This window comes from Schistocerca nitens, chromosome 6 (assembly GCF_023898315.1).
Source record: "Schistocerca nitens isolate TAMUIC-IGC-003100 chromosome 6, iqSchNite1.1, whole genome shotgun sequence".
NCBI lineage: Eukaryota > Metazoa > Arthropoda > Insecta > Orthoptera > Acrididae > Schistocerca > Schistocerca nitens.
This window is the reverse complement of record NC_064619.1, coordinates 256540476-256560757: the sequence shown is the minus strand read 5'-3', so window position 1 is coordinate 256560757 and position 20282 is coordinate 256540476. Positions and strand designations below refer to the sequence as shown.

General features: G+C 42.2%; 1 protein-coding gene across 4 annotated transcripts in view; it reads left to right on the top strand.

Moving 5' to 3' along the window:
• The window catches only part of LOC126263647 (pro-resilin-like), a 209052-nt gene that overhangs the window by 32138 nt on the left and 156632 nt on the right, over positions 1 to 20282 (top strand). Inside the window, exon 3 of one of the 4 annotated variants that reach the window (XM_049960747.1) lies at positions 17773 to 17849. The exons of 2 other annotated variants lie outside the window; for them this stretch is intronic. In XM_049960747.1, coding sequence (XP_049816704.1) covers positions 17773 to 17849 — 77 coding nt within the window. Of the gene's footprint in view, positions 1 to 17772; positions 18273 to 20282 lie in introns of those variants that run through there. One more of the 4 variants, XM_049960743.1, reaches the window with a different exon arrangement.

The following is a 20282-nucleotide window of genomic DNA, read 5'->3' as shown; positions in this document are numbered from 1 at the left end:
CTCTGAGCACTATGGGACTTAACATCTCAGGTCATCAGTCCCCTGGAACTTAGAACTACTTAAACCTAACTAACCTAAGGACATCACATACATCCATGCCCGAAGCAGGATTCGAACCTGGGACCGTAGTGATCGCGCGCTTCCAGACTGAAACGCCTAGAACCGCTCGGTCACCCCGGCTGGCATTGACAATAAGGTACCATGCAGACTGGACGTCAGTGTTAAGATAAGGAGCGCCCACGGATCGCCAATCGGCACGCCAGTCGAAGTGGGGATGCTTCCCCTCAACTACATTCGGTGACATGTGCTGCTGAAGAAAACCATGGATTGCCTCCGTTGATGTCAAGTACGCCGGCATTATCGCAATAACGACGTAGCTGAGTTCGTGGAAAAAGTGGTGGAAGTAAAATAAGGACAGCGGGATGTCCAAAAGCTAGATAGGTGCTGAGAGACAGTGTGCTGCAAGGCCCTCTAGCAGTAGGCTGGTAAGGCACTTAGGACAACAGTGCCACAAAGCCTTGTGAGATCCAATGAAAAGGCACATAATACAGACGTAAACCGCCCCTGCGCCTCGAGAGGGTGAGGGTCCTTTACTTTATCTTGAATAGTAAGCCGTGGCAAACAAGTGAACCCACTGCCGCTACCATGCGGCAGGCCATGGATGGCGGAATAGGAAGTGTCTGCCACGTGGGAAATACGTGACACCAAATAAACTTTTACGTATTGTGTCCGCTGCAGAAATCGATTGGTCGTAAACGGTGATCTAAGAGCCCAGCTCTTGGAAAACTAGGGGGCGGTATTTGAGGGCAGTTGTGACCGGCAGATCACTTGCGAAATCGAGTCCTAAGCATCGGATAGTACTAGTTACGCGCAAAGGAGCAGCGCTGTCCGCAGAAAGTCCCACACCTTGGCGCTCGATTTTGGGACGTTGGGGCAACTACCAGAAGCTTTGCTGTAGGTGATAACCCACAGCACCGCTACGAAGAAGAACGATGAAGAGATCGTCTGCATAAACAGTGCAGCTGAATACATGGTCAGTGAAACACATCCCAGAGAAGCGTTGACGGAAGCCACAGGGCAACAGTTCCATGTCGGAAGCATACAACAGCGCAGACAGCGGGCAGCCTCGATGCACTGATCGGCGAATCGAGATGGGAAAAGTGAGACAGCCATTATAGAGTACACGAGATGTAGTCCCACGGTGGAAACGCATTACGAGGTCGAAGGTAGTATCAGGATATCCCATACTGTGGGGCACCCCTTCCAGGTAGTAGTGATCGACCCGATCGAAGGTCTGGCTGAAGTCAAGAGCTGCCAAACGTCCAGGCAAACGACGACCGTGAGCAAGAGCGATTATATCCTGATAGCGAAAAATGGCAATGCGGATGTTATTGGCACTTCCCAAAGAATTTTGATCGGGGAAACCACCCGGGCTGTCCAGTTTAAGCTGCGGAGCCAACAGCCCTGTAAAGATCTTTATGTCACCGTTGCGTGACGTCAAGGGGTAGTAATCGCATTTCCGAGATGTACTCTGAGGCTTCTTGATGGGAATGAGGAAACAGTCGAGGAAACCGTTTGGAATTAGCACGAAAGGTGACATAAGGTCATGAAAAATTTTCATACACACTGGCGCCAGAATGGGATGAAATGACCGATAAAACTCCAGTGGGAGGCCGTCAGGGCTAGGTGACCTGTTCGTAGAACCCACGTGGATAACGTCATGGACTTCGTTTTCCGTGACGTTAGCAAGGAGATCCATCTTAACGTCCATGGGAACCTAGCCAAAGAAGGGTCTCGAGACCGCCGCAGTGCTGCCAGGGTTGTGACATTGTTCACAGTACACCATAACATAATGTGCATGGAGGGCAGACCCGATATCCTGTTGGGTATCAGAACGCTGCCCATCATCGGTCGTTAGAACGTTATTGATAGTCCTCCAATGGTGGCGCCGTTCCACTATGACTTGATACATAGATGGACGCTCCTACACTAACTCATCGTGTGTGGGCGCCCTGACCATGGCTCCTTCAAGGTGGTGGCGAGCGAGGGATGTGGGCTGTGTCTTGGCACGATTCCCCATCTCCTGGCGCTCTGGAGAATACGGCATCATAGCAAATTTCTGGAGAATGGTGAAACATAATTCCTGAGTCCGTCGGCACTACGCCACAATCTTCCTTCCATAAAAAAATCAAGTCTTGCACAGGGCAGGCTATGTGCATAGCACCCACCAAGATAGGGCAGATTGATAGGCATCACGGCATCGATCACGTGGTCTCGATGAGCTGCCAGCAGTTGGGTGAAGTAAGGCGGATCGTGCTCAGTTTTCATGGTCCACGGGCATGCCATATCCTATTACTGCAGAGACTGATGGCGCAGATACGTATATATGCCTCAGAGAATGCAACAGGCCAGACTTCAGCAGCCTGCACCCCACTGACAGTACTGCGGGAGATCTAAACACGATCGAGTGGGCTGGAAGAAAGGTGAAATGTCCAAACCTTAGACGATCGCCATGAACATGCTCCTAAGAATACAGAAGGATGAGTTGTTGGAGGATTGTCGCTAGCACTGTGCGCAGAGAGTGACAGGGTCATTGGGCGCCTGAGTGCAGTTGAAATCGCCTCCCATGTCAATACGTCTTGCTGATCCAGGAAAGGAGACGTAACTGTCTCTGATGATGGTGCATAGACAATGACGATCTTGACGCCACGAAACGTGAGACATATACCTCTGGTATCAGGGAGATAGTCACTGCATCAGCGCGTATCGATACGAGACATGTGCTGTCAAACCACGGGAAGCGCAGAAAGAGGACGTGCACCTCCTGAAGAGAGCAATACCAACGCTTGTAGCAGACAGCATGTCATGTAGCACCACCGCAGACACGTAACACAAAGGTAACACAGTGGACGCCGCAGGAAGAGCGACGTCTCCGATCGGTGTCTGATACCAGTCTACGTCGGAGGCATTCGGAACGGTCGTGGCCTTCCCGGCCGTAACCTGAGCAGATGGGCCGCTGGCCATCGTACATGACGACAGCCCTGAAGCCGGCAATAACCAAGTAGGACGGCACACGTTTCCGTTGTTCAATTTTCACCCGACGGCCACCATTGAAGACACTGTTTGTTTCGAACGTCTTCCACGTTTCAGCCATGTGACTGACGACGTTGCCGTGAGGTTTAAAGGTGCCCACCACGACGTCCGACGGTACTTCAAACGGGAGTTCCAAAACCAGCAACGTACGGAGGCCAAAACCAGCGTGATCAACCATGACTACCACTATATGTCCGTCAGGGTATCGGAACTTGTGGGCGTTATCGTGGCGGCGCACAACGTCGGCGCACAGCTTGTCATTCGCCACTTTTGTGTGCACAGTAGTACTGAGGATCGAAAAATGAATTCCGAGAACATCTTGTGGCGAGAGACTCATTTAATACCGTATAAAACGTTGTACTTCATATGGCTTTGGTCGTTGGTGATCCAAAGCAAAGCTTCATTTAATTGTGGCTTGGATGTAAGAAAACGCCATGATGCTCGATGAAGTTGGACTCTGAGACAAGCCGCTACGCGGAAGTTAACAAATGCGCGCTCCCTCTACGCAGCAAAACAGGCGAACGCAAACAAGGCGCGTGCGTCTCATCACTACCGAAGGAAGACTGACTACTTGAGCACCACGGACTCTTCACAGCCGGCGCCTACAACCAGATACATTCGTTAGGTAATAGACGCGCAAAGATTCTCTTGCGAGTTCCTCAGAATTGCCACAGTAGTGTACCTTACTACTTGCATGTATTGCTGTTTTAATGGCCTGCTTAAGATGTAAGAAGTTTGAAACAAATCTGTGATTCTAACATCGGGGACTCCCCATGTATGTCGGAACAGCATAAAATGTAACAACAATACAGAATTACCAATGTGCGAAATTATAATACATACTATCACTAAAGTTTGTAAAAATGACAAACTACCACACACATATGGCGGCACAATGTTGTTTCTTAACAGCAGTGTAAAACTAATTTATAATGTAACGGATGTGGTGGGGAAAACAAATTTTCGTGTAGTAACGTGACAAGTGCTTAAGTATAGGGTAGTACATTAAAGCAGCGACTCCTACTTGGTAAAAATAATTAATTAATTAATCAAAATTAGGAATTAAAAGACATGTTAATGAACTACATCCTAGTATGTATGGTGTATTACACACGAAAAGATATGCAAATGTAATAATGAAATTCACACTACACTGTGCATCGCCTGCCGCGGTGGACGAGCGGTTCTAGGCGCTTCAGTCCGGAACCGCGCGACTACTGCGGTCGCAGGTTCGAATCCTGCCTGGGGCATGGATGTGTGTGATGTCCTTAGGTTGGTTAGGTTTAAGTAGTTCTAAGTTCTATGGGACTGATGACATCAGATGTTCAGTCCCATAGTGCTCAGAGCCATTTGAACCTTTTTTTTTACACTGTGCATCGAACATTATCATTCTTGTTTACATATTTTGGAAGACAATGCAAAGTTTACAAATATATATGGAATTCACTTATCTTGAACCCTCCACTTTTTAAAATATAACCTTCAGGACTTACCTTTTATTTTTATAAACAGAAATAAAAATACACTGAGAACGCTTATTGTAAATTAGAAAAACGGGGAGAAAAAGGGAATATGCTCACAACAACAGCAACAACAGCACAACAACGTAAATTAAGCAAGAAATTTAATTTTGCCAGCATCTACTATACCACGGTTTCTGATAAAATTGAAAGGCTTCTTGGTAAATCTAGGTAATCTTAGAGGCAAAAATATGTCTGACTAAGGGTTCGTCATAACATCTCGCAGGGAGAGAATAAGCATTTACGCTCCGGCGTTTATAAGATAACGTGTGATAACTACCAAGAGAACTTTTTTTGGAGAGACGGTTCGTACACTTAAAACACGCTTCACCGAGAATATGCTTACATGAAGTAAAACTGCGCTGGTTACACATGTATCAACGCATAACCATGAAATTACGAGTATTGACAATAACTTCTAGATGTTGCACAGAGCAAACAGGTGGCGGTAATTTATTCTGTTAAACGAAAAGGAACACACAAGAATCTCAAAGAACAGAATGAATTTTCCCGTAACGCTTACTTTAATATTTACTATGACGTGCTCCAGTAGGAGTATTCCTCGTTCCGTCTGAGCAAGAAAATGTTGATCCTGTTAATTGGCCATGATAGAAGGCGGTCGGCGGATTGCAGCGTGTAATGCACTACGGTACTGCATCGCTTGCCGCTCAACTTGCGGTATTCGGTGGAACACACTAACGGCCACAATTGTCTGAAAATATTATCATTCAACACTTTCGTTCAGCTGTAGTAATGTTTACTAAAAGGCATAGTTAGTTTTGGAACTATATCCATTTTTCTCACCCTTTTTTAAATACAGAAATAGTACTCAGTGAATTTTCTTCCTATTTATTAAAATGAAGACGAATTGGTTGATTTGGGGTACAGAACCAAACAGCGACGTCGATGATCCCATCGGATTAGGGAAGGATGGTGAAGGAAGTCGGCCGTGCACTTTCAAGGAGGCATCCAGGCATCTTCCTGAAGCAATTTAGGGAAATCACGGAAAGCCTAAATCAGGGTGTCCGGAGGCAGTTTTGAACTGTCGTCCTCCCGAATGCGTGTCCAGTGCGCTAACTCATAAATGTTCAAATGTGTGTGAAATCTTATGGGATTTAAGTGCTAAGGTCATCGGTCCCTAAGCTTACACACTACTTAACCTAAATTATTCTAAGGACAAACACACACACACCCATGCCCGAGAGAGGACTAACCTCCGCCGCGACCAGCTGCACAGTCCATGACTGCAGCACCCAAGACCGCTCGGCTAATCCCGCGTGGCGCCAGTGCGCTAACTAATGTGCCACTCTGCTCGGTGAAGACGAATTCTTAAAGTTATATTTTAACAGATGGAAGTTTCAAGCTGGTCGAATTACAAATTACATTATTTCGACGATCGACGGCTTGGTCGGTTGCTGAAATATTATGCCTAAAATGGACAGGTCGACAGAGCACCCGGAAGGTAACTGTCAGCTTTTAAGAGTGAAATCAGAACAATGTATATATCAGTTGTCCTTGTGTTGAAATATGCACGTTTTATGTAACATAACTGACAACAGCCTGAAATAGATCTGTTAGAATGGAATGGCATGCGAACGTGTATTTTATCTCGTTACTTATGCGCTTTGCCCAGTACCGAACTTTCTGACTGCGAGAATGTAAACTGTCAATTACTTTAAACCAAACCAAACTTTATGAATTTACGTAACTCAAAAGTAAAGCTGAATCTGATACAACTCTATTGGTTTGAAATTGGCCCTGGTAATAAAACAAAACTTGATCAGTTTGAAAATAATGGTTCCTGTGCTTAAAAAATGCTATCACTAAAACAATAAAAAATTTTAACCTCTATCTGCGCAATTATAACGCTCTTCGTACTGCTCTCTGTTAGTACTTCAAATTGTATTGTTAGCATACGGCTATTGTGCAAGGCTGTTGCTTAGCATACATTTTAATTAAATCGAATATGACAGACAATAACTTCTTGAACAAAATAGTTAGTAAAAAACGACGTGGATCTGGGAAATGGTATTAACTTGTGGTAAGTAACAGTATGGCACTAGCTTTAAATCTTGTAGTTTTTGACTGTTTGGAAATTAATACTGCTCACAATTAACATACAATAAACTAATTATACATTAACAATTAGCTTAACAAAATCATAGGATGTGAGTGCTATACATTGTCTTAATCACCACTTATGAATACGCGCATTGCATTGGTAACAAAACAACTTTCTTTGCCTTAATTATTTCCAGTATGGTATTTTGCAAATAAAAAATCATTATTGCCCGTAGCGAGTAAGTGTGTATCCAACACACATCAGATACAACACGTCTCTACACTTGAGTGTCCTCCACACATTTCCGTATCTAAAGTTACTCTAACACATTACCCCTAACACCTTGAACCAGCGATCGCTGTTGAGCAGCGACGTTACTACACAATCGATACTACATTTGACCATATCTGGTTCAATACAAAAGTTTCTTCCAAAATTTTACCCTATGTATATACCTTTCACTGTCTGGGATCATGTAATCTAAATCATGGTTTCGCGTGGTATTTCAACATTCCTCACCATTTAGCACTGGGATGCTATCGTGTGAAGTTGAAAGCAGGTTGTTTTTTTGAAACTTTGCCTTGAATGAATTTTTAAACATTTTTCAACAGATTTATAGGCAATTTTCATGCAAGCCCAAGTGATAACGCAGTCTGGTTAAGAGGTGCACAACGTCGACGATTAAACTACCGAAAGGGCAACGTAAAATTTCTTCATGTGTTTCGAAAAGTAACTAAAATCTAAGATCACATCTCCAAACATATTACCTTTGGATTCTACTGATTTTCCATGACTTGTCTGAGAGAACTGATGCAGCTGCTGGTTGAACTGCATTCATCAGCGAACTGTGACATAAATAACGGATAGCTGAAATACTACGTAAAATATGAGAGTAACATTTGCCCGTACGAAACGAGTTCAACCATCTGACACTCTTCACATGAATCGAACAGCGAGAAGAAGGAATCGGGTGCAATAGATGGACCAACATTTTACCATTAATGGAAGTTACACATCAACCTATGCTTTTTTACCCTTAAGTCGTCAGGGGAAATGACTCTACGTACCTGCTACCCACAACTTCCTCTTTAATCTAATTTGTGAACAATAGTCTTGCTCTGCCGATGCTATGTTTCCCCTCTACTGTTCTCTCCAGCGCCAAGCTAACAATTTCCGGGTACCGTAGCATAAGGTATTCGTAGAGGTCTTGTAATGAAAAATGCGTTCATTGGCTGTGCCAATCTGCTTCATATATCTTCCTTACCTCTGCCCTTCTTAAACTATCTTATCTTTATCGATGTTCGGCTTTTGTTATTCCCACTTCTTATTTGCAGATATTGTAGATTGTTTCTGTTTCCTGCCACAGTGTTCTAAGAATTTTGAACATTTGTTTTCACCTTAACATAATGGCTTTCCAGGTCGGAAAAGCTTTTTATTTCTTTTTACTTCCAGTTAGACAATTTTTTTTAGTTTGATATAATTTATTCTTACATTACTACCACTCGTTGAATCTACATCTCCTGATATACACGTCGTACCACGATGTACTGAGCTGAGCCTAGGCAGAGGTTCCTTTCCGACGTCATGTTTGCTACCAATTTGGGAATTGTGCGCTAGAAGCTTTTATCTGTGTATTTCACACGCAGTGATGCGCTTTGGCCCGCTGACTGAACGTCGACGTAATTTAGCGTGAAATGGACAAACCGGATGGCGCTGGCCATAAACTGCATCAGATCCGGCACACAAAGTTATTCTGCTGGCTTCTGTCGTAATTTCAGACTAGGTGATAGTCTTCAAAGTGCCAATTTTTTTAGTTAGTGCTCTAAAATCAACTTTTATAACGAAATAATAGACAAAGACTCTACATTTATAAGTCGAATTCAGTTAGTCCGGTATCGTCGCATGGACTCTAGATTCACAATATTTGATTCACAATATTTTTCTCCATATTTCCGCACATGACAACCGGTTGTGAGTGAGTCAAGTATAGCCCACGGAATATGTCAGTGTTGAACCTCTCACATATCGATGTGATGGGCCCGTGGGGTACAATCCAAATGAATCCAAGCAGGGTTGAAAATGTACGAGAGAATATAACACCTAGGTCGTGTGTCAGTGTCTCATAAATAACAACTGCACCAATAATTATCTTAAAAAATGACAATGTGAGTAAACAGACACACACATACTTGCTAGTATATTTCTTCTGCAGGCATCCCGAGTTAGAAATTTTGCTATTTGTAGATAACTAGATTATGATGGGTATAAATGTACTATGGTCATCCTATGACGTAAGTCTCTGTTCAGAAGAGACGATGGCTATTTAAGAACGAACGCGACTTTAGTAACGTATGTATTTATTTTCTTACAAGACATTGGATTTATGTTTTAGATATATACATACACATATCTAACTTTAGTGTTGACGAAAGTAAACAAAATCCTATGTGATTAGAGATTACTAAAAACCGATTTTGAAGTGGAACTGAAAGTAAGAGGTCGTTTAGACAGCATCTGACAGACACTGCAGCTAAATTGAGGCCAAGAAATAACATCCTGCCAAAATTATGTGCTACAACATGAGTTCCGCAGCTTCGATCTGACTATCATCTGCCTTCAGCATTGTATGCTAAGCGGCAAAGTATTGCAGGACTATCTGAATAAACAGCAACCACACGAAGCTGGTACACACAGAACTAAATCGAACAATGCTGATTGTTGCTGCACCAATACAGTCCACTCTAGTATTCTGCCTGCCTCTTCTGAGGCACTTTACACCACCTAACCTGAGAGGAAAGAATAATCTTCTCACGGAAAATAAGAATTGTGCAACAAGCGGCAGCTACTTCTTCTTCAGGAAATAGCTGCTATCCAAATCAACAGATACGAAACAGACGTCCCACACTCAGAACTGTTAGCAACATGGCGGACCATAACTTCAACCTCGATGTTGCTTGGAGGTGAGAGTGTTACAATAATAGTCCAACAGATCTTCAGAAATTTCTACATGCGAACAACAAACCATGGGAACTTGATGTGGCCCGGAGGGCGTGGAATACACTTAACAGAATACGGACCAACCGTGGGAGATGTGTTGACCTATGATTTTTTTTTTTTTGAGTCATCGGTCTTTTGACTGGTTTGATGCCGCTCGCCACGAATTCCATTCCTGTGTCATTCTTATCATCTCAGAGTAGCACTTGCAATCTACATCGTCAGTTATATACCGATCTCTGTCTTGCTCTAAAGTTTTGCCCTCTATAGCTCCATTACCGTGGAAGTTATTCCCTGATGTCTTAACGGATGTCCTATCATCCTGTCTATCATTTTTATCAGTGTTTTCCATACATTCCTTTCCTTGTCCCTTCTGCGGAGAATCTCCTCATTCATATTTCCTTATCAGTCACCTAATTTTCGACATTCTCCTGTAGAATCACATCTGAAATGCTTATATTCTCTTCTGTTCCCGTTATCCCACAGTCCATGTCTCTCTGCTAAGTGACTCGAAGCTGTGACACTAGTTTCCTGATGAACTGTTGTTCTGTCCCAGTGAGCGAATGATTAATTAACAACGGTAAAAGTACTTATATTAACATGCGTTACGCATATGATACACGACCAAGAAAGTTTTCTGTATCTTTCGCTGTCAATTTTCTTCTATTAAGTGTGTTGTATTTCAAGGACCTTAATTAATTTCCTACTCCTTGATACAAATACGTACCGCATTTGAACACCTCCTCTACAACGCGCATTCATGAATCCTTTACTTCTGCTTGAAATTTTATGCCATAGTAGCTGATCGGTACACGGCATAAACGTCCATGAGTTGGCAGCAATGGAAGGTAAACTAGAAAACATTCCCTCTATCACGGCCTCTCACCCCCGAATAACAAATCTCAGTCCCTACACCCAGCTTCATCTCTGAGCTGACTGAGCAACTTTTCGAGCACCTGCTGTAATTCCTGCAGTATATTTTTCATTCGACAGAAAGGCCGTGACATCCAACAGCTGCAAGCGGTATTTATTCTTTACTGGTGTAAAGTTATCCTGCTTCAGAAGCTACTGAATGTTAACACCTTTCAAAAAAGTAGAATTATATTCGAAACCAATAAATAACAAATGCCTACCATTCGCAACTAATGACCATACCTGACTCCTTCGTGAATAAAATTATTGTACAGTTGCTGATAATGATCAGCTGTATTATACAGGCTGTCTATAAATAAATGTTGGTGTATTAACGCTTTATAATATTTATTACATTAAACTTACAGTTAAAAATGATATGTGCAATGAAAGAGGAACTCAAAAAGTTGTGTTTGGCACCAATCGGCATGCGCAGCGTGCAATGTTTCCGCCGCAATTCGCTGGACAAGTTGAACTTCACTGTACCCAAGCGCTGGATAGGCCACAAGGGGCCCAATGACAGGGCTTGCTTTGCATGGCCTCCACGTTCACCCGACCTAACGCCATGCGATTTTTTCCTTTAGGGACTCATCAAGGATCGTGTATACGTGCCTCCGCTACCAGCAGACCTCCCTGAATTAAGAAACCGGATTGAAGCAGCTGTTGCTACATCACTGAAGACACACTTATCAACGTTTGGGAAGAACTCGGCTATAGACTTGATGTGGGCAGTGTGACAAATGGTGCACACATTGAACATTTATAAGGTTCTTGGTAAAACTGTTTGAGTTGCTCTTTCATTTGAATTATTCAAAATGACAGTCACAATCGCATTATTTATTTTGCCGCCAACCGGTTTCAACCCGCGATGGGGTCATCTTCAGGGCAATTTACATGATTTGGTCGCTCGCTGAAGTCTTCACCCTGCCTGTGCACGACTCCAGCGAGCGACCAAATGGTGTAAATTGCCCTGAAGATGACCCCATCGCGGGTTGAAACCGGTTGGTGGCAAAATAAATAATGCGATTGTGACTGTCATTTTGAATAATTGATTACACGTAAATTAATCGCTGTTATCTCCACACAACTATGTTGTCTAAAAATCTTTCATTTGAGATATCATTTATAACTGTAAGTTTTAGTTAATAAATATTATAAAGCGTTGAAACCCCGATATTCATTTATAAACACCTTGTATTAAAGCTCTCCAATAGAGGGAATAAGAATTTTAAATTGCCGGGCCCCAGTTTGAGAACAAATAAGTTTCTAGAGATGTGTTCACGGGAGTCGAGTGATAGAGCGGGCCGTTTTGACAGCAATTAAAGTTTTAGTGAGGTATTCACTGGAGTCGAGCTTGGGCGCTGACTGGGGTGTTTGCTGTGGTAGCGTGGTTTAACAACGGGATTCCCTACTGATAGAATTTCGCAGAATGAGTGCCACCGCATTTACGGGTGTAGATAACAACATGAAGTACTGCTAATCTCTGATCAACTTACGAAGCTCTTAACAGTAGCTGGCGTTTTTTGATTCGGCTATTATCAGTTACATGTATTTTATTATAAAATACAGCTGAGAATGGCGGACCGCACAAACAGTTGATTCTGTCCGCAAGACCGTCGCTCAGCTATACGGTTAGAATTGATACACCTTCCCAACAGTGTCCTTAAAAGGAAGGACGGGCGTTTGGGAAACCACAAGTTTTTGTTGCCTCACCGGAAGCAATCAGCGGTTCCTCGCGATGTGGAATGAGTGGCAGACAGGCAGATGGGGTCACCACAGCGGGGCTTCTCGGGCATCACCGGCAAGGTCGGACAGGGCGGTGACGTAATGACAGGGAATCCGCCACTCCCCTCTATCTGGAGCAACTGGTCCGACCCCACGAGAGGCCCGACGCGTATAAATACCGGACGCTGATCTGCTTGGGCCACTCTCGGTGCGGTCTCTGCCTCCTACGCAACATGAAGGTAAGCCAACCTCACATCTTGGAGAGGGTGCCGTGCTGTTCAGGTATTGGTATCTCGGGAGTGTCTGCGCCTGCGTAACAAGCTACAGTAAACTGAAACAAATTGCACGATTTCTCTTTACGTAACAGCATTCTGATGTCCACCGGCAGATTTTCCCTTCTTTATCAAAATATCGCCTCGTAGTGCACGAAGTGTCACCAGCCTCAATCGGCTCATGGAAAGTATACACAGAGACGCATGTTGTCATTAATCATGCGCTGCCTATTAATTTAAGAACAGTTGCTGGTTTCGCTTATTTACTACACGTGTAAAGTGTCTGTCATGCAGAATACGTTTCTCCCACACTGTAAAATATTGTGCCCTAACGTCCATGGTCCATAAGATCTCTTGAGACGGGGCACGATATCAGATTGGAGTACATAAAGAAAGAAATCGGCCTTGTCCTTCCCAAAAAAGTTGTCACTGGATATACCTCAAGAGTCTTAGGGGAGCTGCGAAAAACGTCGATATGTGTGGGTGGACCTGTAGTTGATCCCAACAATTTCCCAATGCAAATATAGTTCACTTACCATTGACCATTGATACGATCAGTTTCTTCATGTTGTGTCTATACAGCTAGGTAAATGTGGAACTTTGTCAGTAGATAGCGGCAGTAGTCAGCTACCACGTCATGTTCTTAACACTGGGTAAAATATTTGATGCTGTTTACTTATGAAAGAATTCCAGATATAAAGCTGTGAGGAGGGGTCGTGAGTTGTGCCTAGGTAGCTCATCTGGCAAATGTCCTCCCGCGAAAGGCAAAGGTGCCGACTTCGAGTCTCGGTCTAGCACACGGTTTTAATCTGCCAGGAAGTTTTATAAAAGGGTTAGTCGCAAGTTTTTCAATGCTCAAAATTCAGTTTACCAGTTGGATGGCTATGTTGACAATCTGATGTTGGTTATTGCAATGGTACAGCAACGAAAGACATGAAGGTGTTTAACGGATTGTCACAAAAATATTTATAGCGTGTCCTATACTACAACAACAAAAGTACAGTAAAAACTACAAACCCGTAAAATAGTTGATCGAAGACTTGGAAAACCCAATAGAGACTATGGTACTGTTGGCGTATATAATGACAGAGGAGAAGGTAGTCTTCCTCGAAGTTCGCCACAGGGCAGCTGACGTTGACAATATTTATGTACAGTATGTCCCAAAAGGCACCAGCAAGCTTTAGGAACAGGTTCCTAATACCTAAACGAGAAAAAAGTCTGGTTAATATGGGTTCTAAACTGCATATCTTAAGAGCCATGAGCACTTGTTATCTTCGATACTATGAAATACATCTCTTCTATTTCAAGCTATTTGTTTCCATATTTTGGAAGGAGGTTAGTATGCACCAAAACAAGCAAAAATGTTCAAATGTGTGTGAAATCTTATGGGACTTAACTGCTAAGGTCCTCAGTCCCTAAGCTTACACACTACTTAACCTAAATTATCCTAAAGACCATCACACACACCCATGCCCGAGGGAGGACTCGAACCTCCGCCGGGACCAGACACACAGTCCGTGACTGCAGCGCCTTAGACCGCTCGGCTAAACCAGCGCGGCCAAGCAAAAATGTCTAGTATACATCTATAATATGCATCTTTATTAGTGTGAAACACATCTCTTCTACGAAACAAGTGCTCTTAGCTCTCGAAGTATACATTTTCGAGTCCATGATTATGTGACTTTTCTCTTGTTTTGTGTGTGTGCGACCTAGTGGATGACGTCTATAGTCGTTCAAACCTATTCATAGATAGAGTTGCGTTCTGGGAAATGATACAGATAGAAGCTTGGTGTGAAGCTGATGTAGTAAACGTTTTCAGGTGATTCTAAGAAATAATAGAAAAAAATGTAATGCTCACCATTAAATGTGAACAGCGATGAATCATTAGGATCAGTCACTGTCTGCAAATCTCTTCAGAACGAGTTTAAATGGTTCATGAAGGCTTGATTTACTCAGTTTGAGAGTGTCACAATGATTCAAACAGCCTTCTGTGGATGATGATACGCTAAATACATCGTGCATCGTCGAAAGTCTTACCCGAGAAGTTCTGAGGACCCATGTCCAAATGCGATTTAAGAGACCTATGGTTTCCCCAAGTACTCATTACACACAGAGACCACTTTCTGTTTGCCTCAAAGCTTAAACAAAAAGAGTGTGCAGAAGTTGGCAACGTTTGAAACAGATTCTTCTTGCTAGTATTCCAATCATTAACTGTAAGCAGAACTGTGCATTTAAAAAAGCATACTTTTCTTGTTTTATTGTAATCTTTCCTCATGTAATGCGTGTGTAATGTAGTCACTGTACTCATGTTATCGTAGACATGGAGGAAAACTAATCATGTAAAAATGAATATCATAACAAGCTTCACGGTTACATTGCTATTTAAATGTCTTAATTGTTGTTATTGGTTATTGCCATTGTTAAGCACGTCTCTACTTACACAATCAATGCAGAACACGCGAATTTATTATGCAAAACACAGTTTTACACATTAAACTACTATTGCCCATTATTAGAACTAATTGTTTGGAATACGGCTACTGGTAATTTCTCTCTTGCAGTTAATGACAGGATGTTAAAGTGACATAGGATTTATATACTAAATTTGCATTTTGACAGGTGTACGTCGTCCTGTCAGCGCTTGCTCTGTGCGTCGTCGCTGAACCGCCAGTTGACCGGTCGTACCTGCCTCCCAGCTCTCAGTATGGACCTCCCTCGGCCTCCTCCCTCAGCTCTCAGTACGGCGCTCCAGCAGCCAATGGCCTCAGCTCGCAGTACGGAGCTCCTGCGCTGACAGGCGCTGCTTTCGGTCGCTCAGGCGCTTCCAGCCAGGGTCCAGCAGCTCGCGTCTCCTCCAGCTTCGGAAGTGCCTCCTCCAGGGGGTTTGGAGCCGGTAGGAGGTTCGGCGGCGGTCTCTCCACTCGCTATGGCGCCCCTTCGGCAGCTGGTCGCGCCACTGGCTTCGGAGGACTCGGTCTGTCCACACAGTACGGCGCTCCTTCTTACTCTGCCGACGTGCTCTCCACTCAGTACGGTGCACCCTCTGCTAACGCTGGTGGCCTTTCTCCAGTGTATGGAGTTCCCGGATACGGCTACGGTCGCGCTGGAGCCCAGGAGGACCCACTTGCTGTACGTATTTGAATTAAAATTCTCTAAACACCTTCAATGTAGGAATAATTTTAATGCTGCTTAGGATTTAGTCTTGACAGACCGGACGATATTCTTGATTGTGTTACTTCTAATAATTGTAGTGATTGATGCATTTTAAGGTAATAAGTGTAGTATTTCTTCTTGGAACTTATTGTAGGGTATTTAAATAAGGAAATTCCAGTACTTCAGAGATGAAGAGCATGTTGTTAATCACCGACTTAGCAAATATATATATAAGGAATGATGGGTGAATTAAAATAGTTGTTAAAAGACTAACGCCAACGCCAATTAGTTTTCGCTTCATGGATATTAAATGAGAGAAATATGATCGAAACAGAAGCTCTCTCTCTGCTATCACATATTACATATACATATCACACACACACACACACACACACACACACACACACATATATATATATATATATATATATATATATATATATATATATATATATATATATATATATATAGTCTAAGAACTGTTACAATTTCTGTGAATAACAAAGGCATTTTTCCGTTTGTTACTTATACATTTCTGCGTTCTGAAGTCTCAGATTGATGCCAAGTTTCTTTACAGTACTACCAAAATTTCGGCTATGACTTACAGAGATGTAACAGGGAGGATAAAGACAAGGAGCCACGTCTGATTGTACTTATTTACACATAAATGATACCATCTTGTTCTTCAGTCCTTTATTTGATTTGCTTAGAATATTTAATGTACAGCTTCATATTACAATAAATTTACGTGAATTTACGCATAAACTCAAATCTATGTGTGTATTGCATAATCCGTGTAGGATTTTCGCAAGTCAATATTCAGGCTGGATTTTCTTACTGATTCAGACTTTATAGTGAATGTAGGACTCGATACACTGTATCGGAGTGACCCTGAACGAACTTAAATTCATACAGCTTTCAATACCAATAATATTATTCTAGGAGTGTGACTGGTCGTTATATGATAAAATACTGAATAGTCAGACTGAAGAAAACAACTTGTAACAGTAATCGAAACCTTGGTAATTAGTTATGGGCTGACTGCGTGGTTACACGCCCAGAAGAATATTATTATAAGGTGCTGAGGTAGGACAAACGTATCCTGTGATTCAGTTTTCTAAACTGCATAAGTATTAAGATAGTTTCAGAGCAATGGGTCGGACCACAGCGTGAATCACTGTAATCAAGATGAAAGTTGGTTAAAAATCTCCCTGCAATGTATTGTTCAATTTTTTTTCTTAAGGCAATGGAACAAAACCATTGTGACACAAGTAGAATGTAACGATTTTCTGGTTTCCACTCCTTGGTAACAGACTATCTGCATACCAGATTTGTATCATTCATGCTAAGAACGTGAGTAAACTAGATTTTAAATCCAAAATTTTTATTCCAGTTATTTATTATAATGTGAAAGAAATCACTGAATAGTTTTTGTGTTAAAAGCAGTTACTTTGTTAAAGATACATTCTGTCTTCTAAAATGTATAAAAATATTAAAATTCTCCATTCCAAAACAGTGAGGCATACCAAGGTGTGAGTCACTCTACTTTAGTTGGACGTGTGTTGTAAGCTCTCTCCTACATGTACGTCTAAAACTCAGGCAACCCAAGAAAACCCCACACAGCGAAGAATAGTTGTTTATTTCGTACTTCGTAATTCTGTTTCCTGATAACAAGGCTATCTGCATCACGATTAATTCTAAGCAGGGTCAGCAAAACAGACAGATATTTCCCAGTTTTCGTCATTATTTTCTGTAAACTGCTGTTCAATAATTTGGGGTAGACAACATCGAAAAAAATTTGTGTCTTAAAGATGTACAGAAGTACATGGTGTAGTGTCAAGTGGAGGGGCAACGAACACAATCAGAAAATATTATTTGCTCTTGCGTATAGCAGCAGTTTTATTTTTTCCTACTGGCTAACAGTGTCGGTACTACGTACCACCATCAGGCCATCACCTGATGTGCAGTGCTCTAGTTTACTTCCCAAGTAGATGTGTCAGGTACAGCTCGGGTGCTACAAACGCATTCCCTTTGTCACCAGGAGCCGGCCAACTACGAGTTCAGCTACTCGGTGGAGGACGCCAACACGCTGAGTGACTTTGGACAAGAGGAGTCCAGGCAGGGGGAGAGCGCCCAGGGCCAGTACCGCGTGCTGCTGCCTGACGGCCGCAAGCAGATCGTCTCCTACCAGGCGGACGAGGGCGGCTACAGGCCCACGGTAGAGTACCAGGACACTGGACTCACCGCCTACTCCGCCGGCGGCTACGGCTACGGCAGGGGGCGCGCCGGAGCTGGAGCTGGAGCTGGAAATGGTGGATACCACTACTGACCAACTACTGAACTGTACAGAATGAGGAAACTAAACGATGCTGCCAAAAGATATACAGTGTACAAATAATACTGACAGTAGATATAGTCAAATTAATTTATGAGGAATGAATGTTGTTGTCTGATGATAGAAGGAATTTCTTGAATGTGTCCTCTTGTGAAACAATATTTTTAATTTTGTGTTTGAAAGAAAATAAACAGAAGTGCAATATACACATGTGGTTCTCAATTTATTTTTCGTTACTACACTGTAATAAGTCGTTGAGGTCTACATCTACACTAACTCTTTCAAAGAGCAGGAAACAATCTGCCATTTAAAGAATTTTACTTAAGATGCTACTGAAACAGAACATCCTTCACTACTTCCATGATTTGAAAGCGTGTGCATGACTTTCTCAGTCATTCGTAACATTTATGCTGTCCTGACTATTTCCAAAACTAAAAAAATTTAGCTATTCAATTTTTATTTGATGCAGTGAATTTTTCTATCTATACTATTATAATGAATTCACATTTTCAAAAGTTGTTCCTTTTGCTATCTTTTAAATAATGAACAGCTTCAACACCATATTTTTTATACATTCTCCTTCAGGTATCCTTCTCTTGGTAGGTTTACACTCAAAATGGATCAAATGCATTACTGTTTGGCTGTTAGTCACACTCGATACTTAAATTTAAACATAATCACTGATTTATATTTTAAGATACATTTTGTAAAGTTGGAAGTAAATATGAATAATATTAGTCATAGTTTTCACATACTATTTTCTAGAATGTTGTAAGTACTTAAGCCAGCCGCTGAGGCCAAGCGGTTCTAGGCACTTCAATCCGGAACAGCGCTGCTGCTTCGGTCGCAAGTTCTAATCCAGCGTCGGGCATGGATGTGTGTGATGTCCTTAGGTTAGTAAGGTTTGAGTAGTTCTATGTCTAGGGGACTGGCGACCTCAGATGTTAAGTCCCATAGTGCTTAGAGCTATTTGAACCATTTTCGTAAGAACTTAATTAAGTATATTGTCGCATAGTACATATCAAATCATATTCAAGTGCTTCTCTTGACTGTTTAGAAATAAAAGTGATATAAAGTTAAAAGCATTTATCATTCATAAGACTACTTTTAAAGAGTAACGAGCATTTTATGTATAGCATTCCACACACCTGATTCCATATTGGTACTCTGTTTGTTTTCGCTTTATTGTCTTGTTCTTAGCTCCTGGTCTCAGTTCTCTTCGTCACACTGAATATTTCATAGAAATTCTTGCCCTAATGCAGTGGATGAAACGGTAATTCTGCTTCTGAGTCCAATCATGTAAACTTTCTTAACTGACTTTGCTGACTCAAATTCATTTACATTTTAGAGGTCCAACATTTTCTGCAGTAGGCTGTACTTGTGAAAATATCTCCTGTGGTAGTAGATTGTTGAAAATATGATAATACCAGAACCTATGGGCACGTCTCTGGTCATTTCCAATACATGGTGAATATTTACAAAAAAATGTAGTGCATTGTGAACTTCTCAGTATCGTTAATTCTTTATTTATTGCAGTCCATTTTATCCTATCTCCATAGAATTACTGTATGGGCTCTATTTCAGCTTTTTTAAGTTGCTCAGAGGCGTTCATAGCCGGCCGCGGTGGTCTCGCGGTTTTAGGCGCGCAGTCCGGAACCGTGCGACTGCTACGGTCGCAGGTTCGAATCCTGCCTCGGGCATGGATGTGTGTGATGTCCTTAGGTTAGTTAGGTTTAAGTAGTTCTAAGTTCTAGGGGACTGATAACCACAGAAGTTGAGTCCCATAGTGCTCAGAGCCATTTGAACCATTTTTTGAACGCGTTCATATAACGAACACCGAAATTAGACCTACCTTTGATGGAATGCTAGTGGGCAACTGCTCTGAAGTCCTCATAATAACTCTCACGACATTTTAAAAGTTTTTTGCTGAACACTGCATAAAAAAAATTTTCCATCTCTTACTCAATAAATACGTCTTCCTCATTACAGATAACTGGGATTAACTTGCCTGACTTTGACAAACGGTAGTTTGTGGTCGGAACGTGTTCGTCGTGGAAACGCAAAACTTGTCAACTCCAGTGCCATCGTGGATGATTACTGAAAGTAGGCGAATGAGATTCAGCTACTAGAATACGACAAGGAAGTAGATGTCCGTTGGCACCCAACCAAAATGTTGGCATTGGATTTTAACTTTCCTTTACAGTAGAATAGCTTGT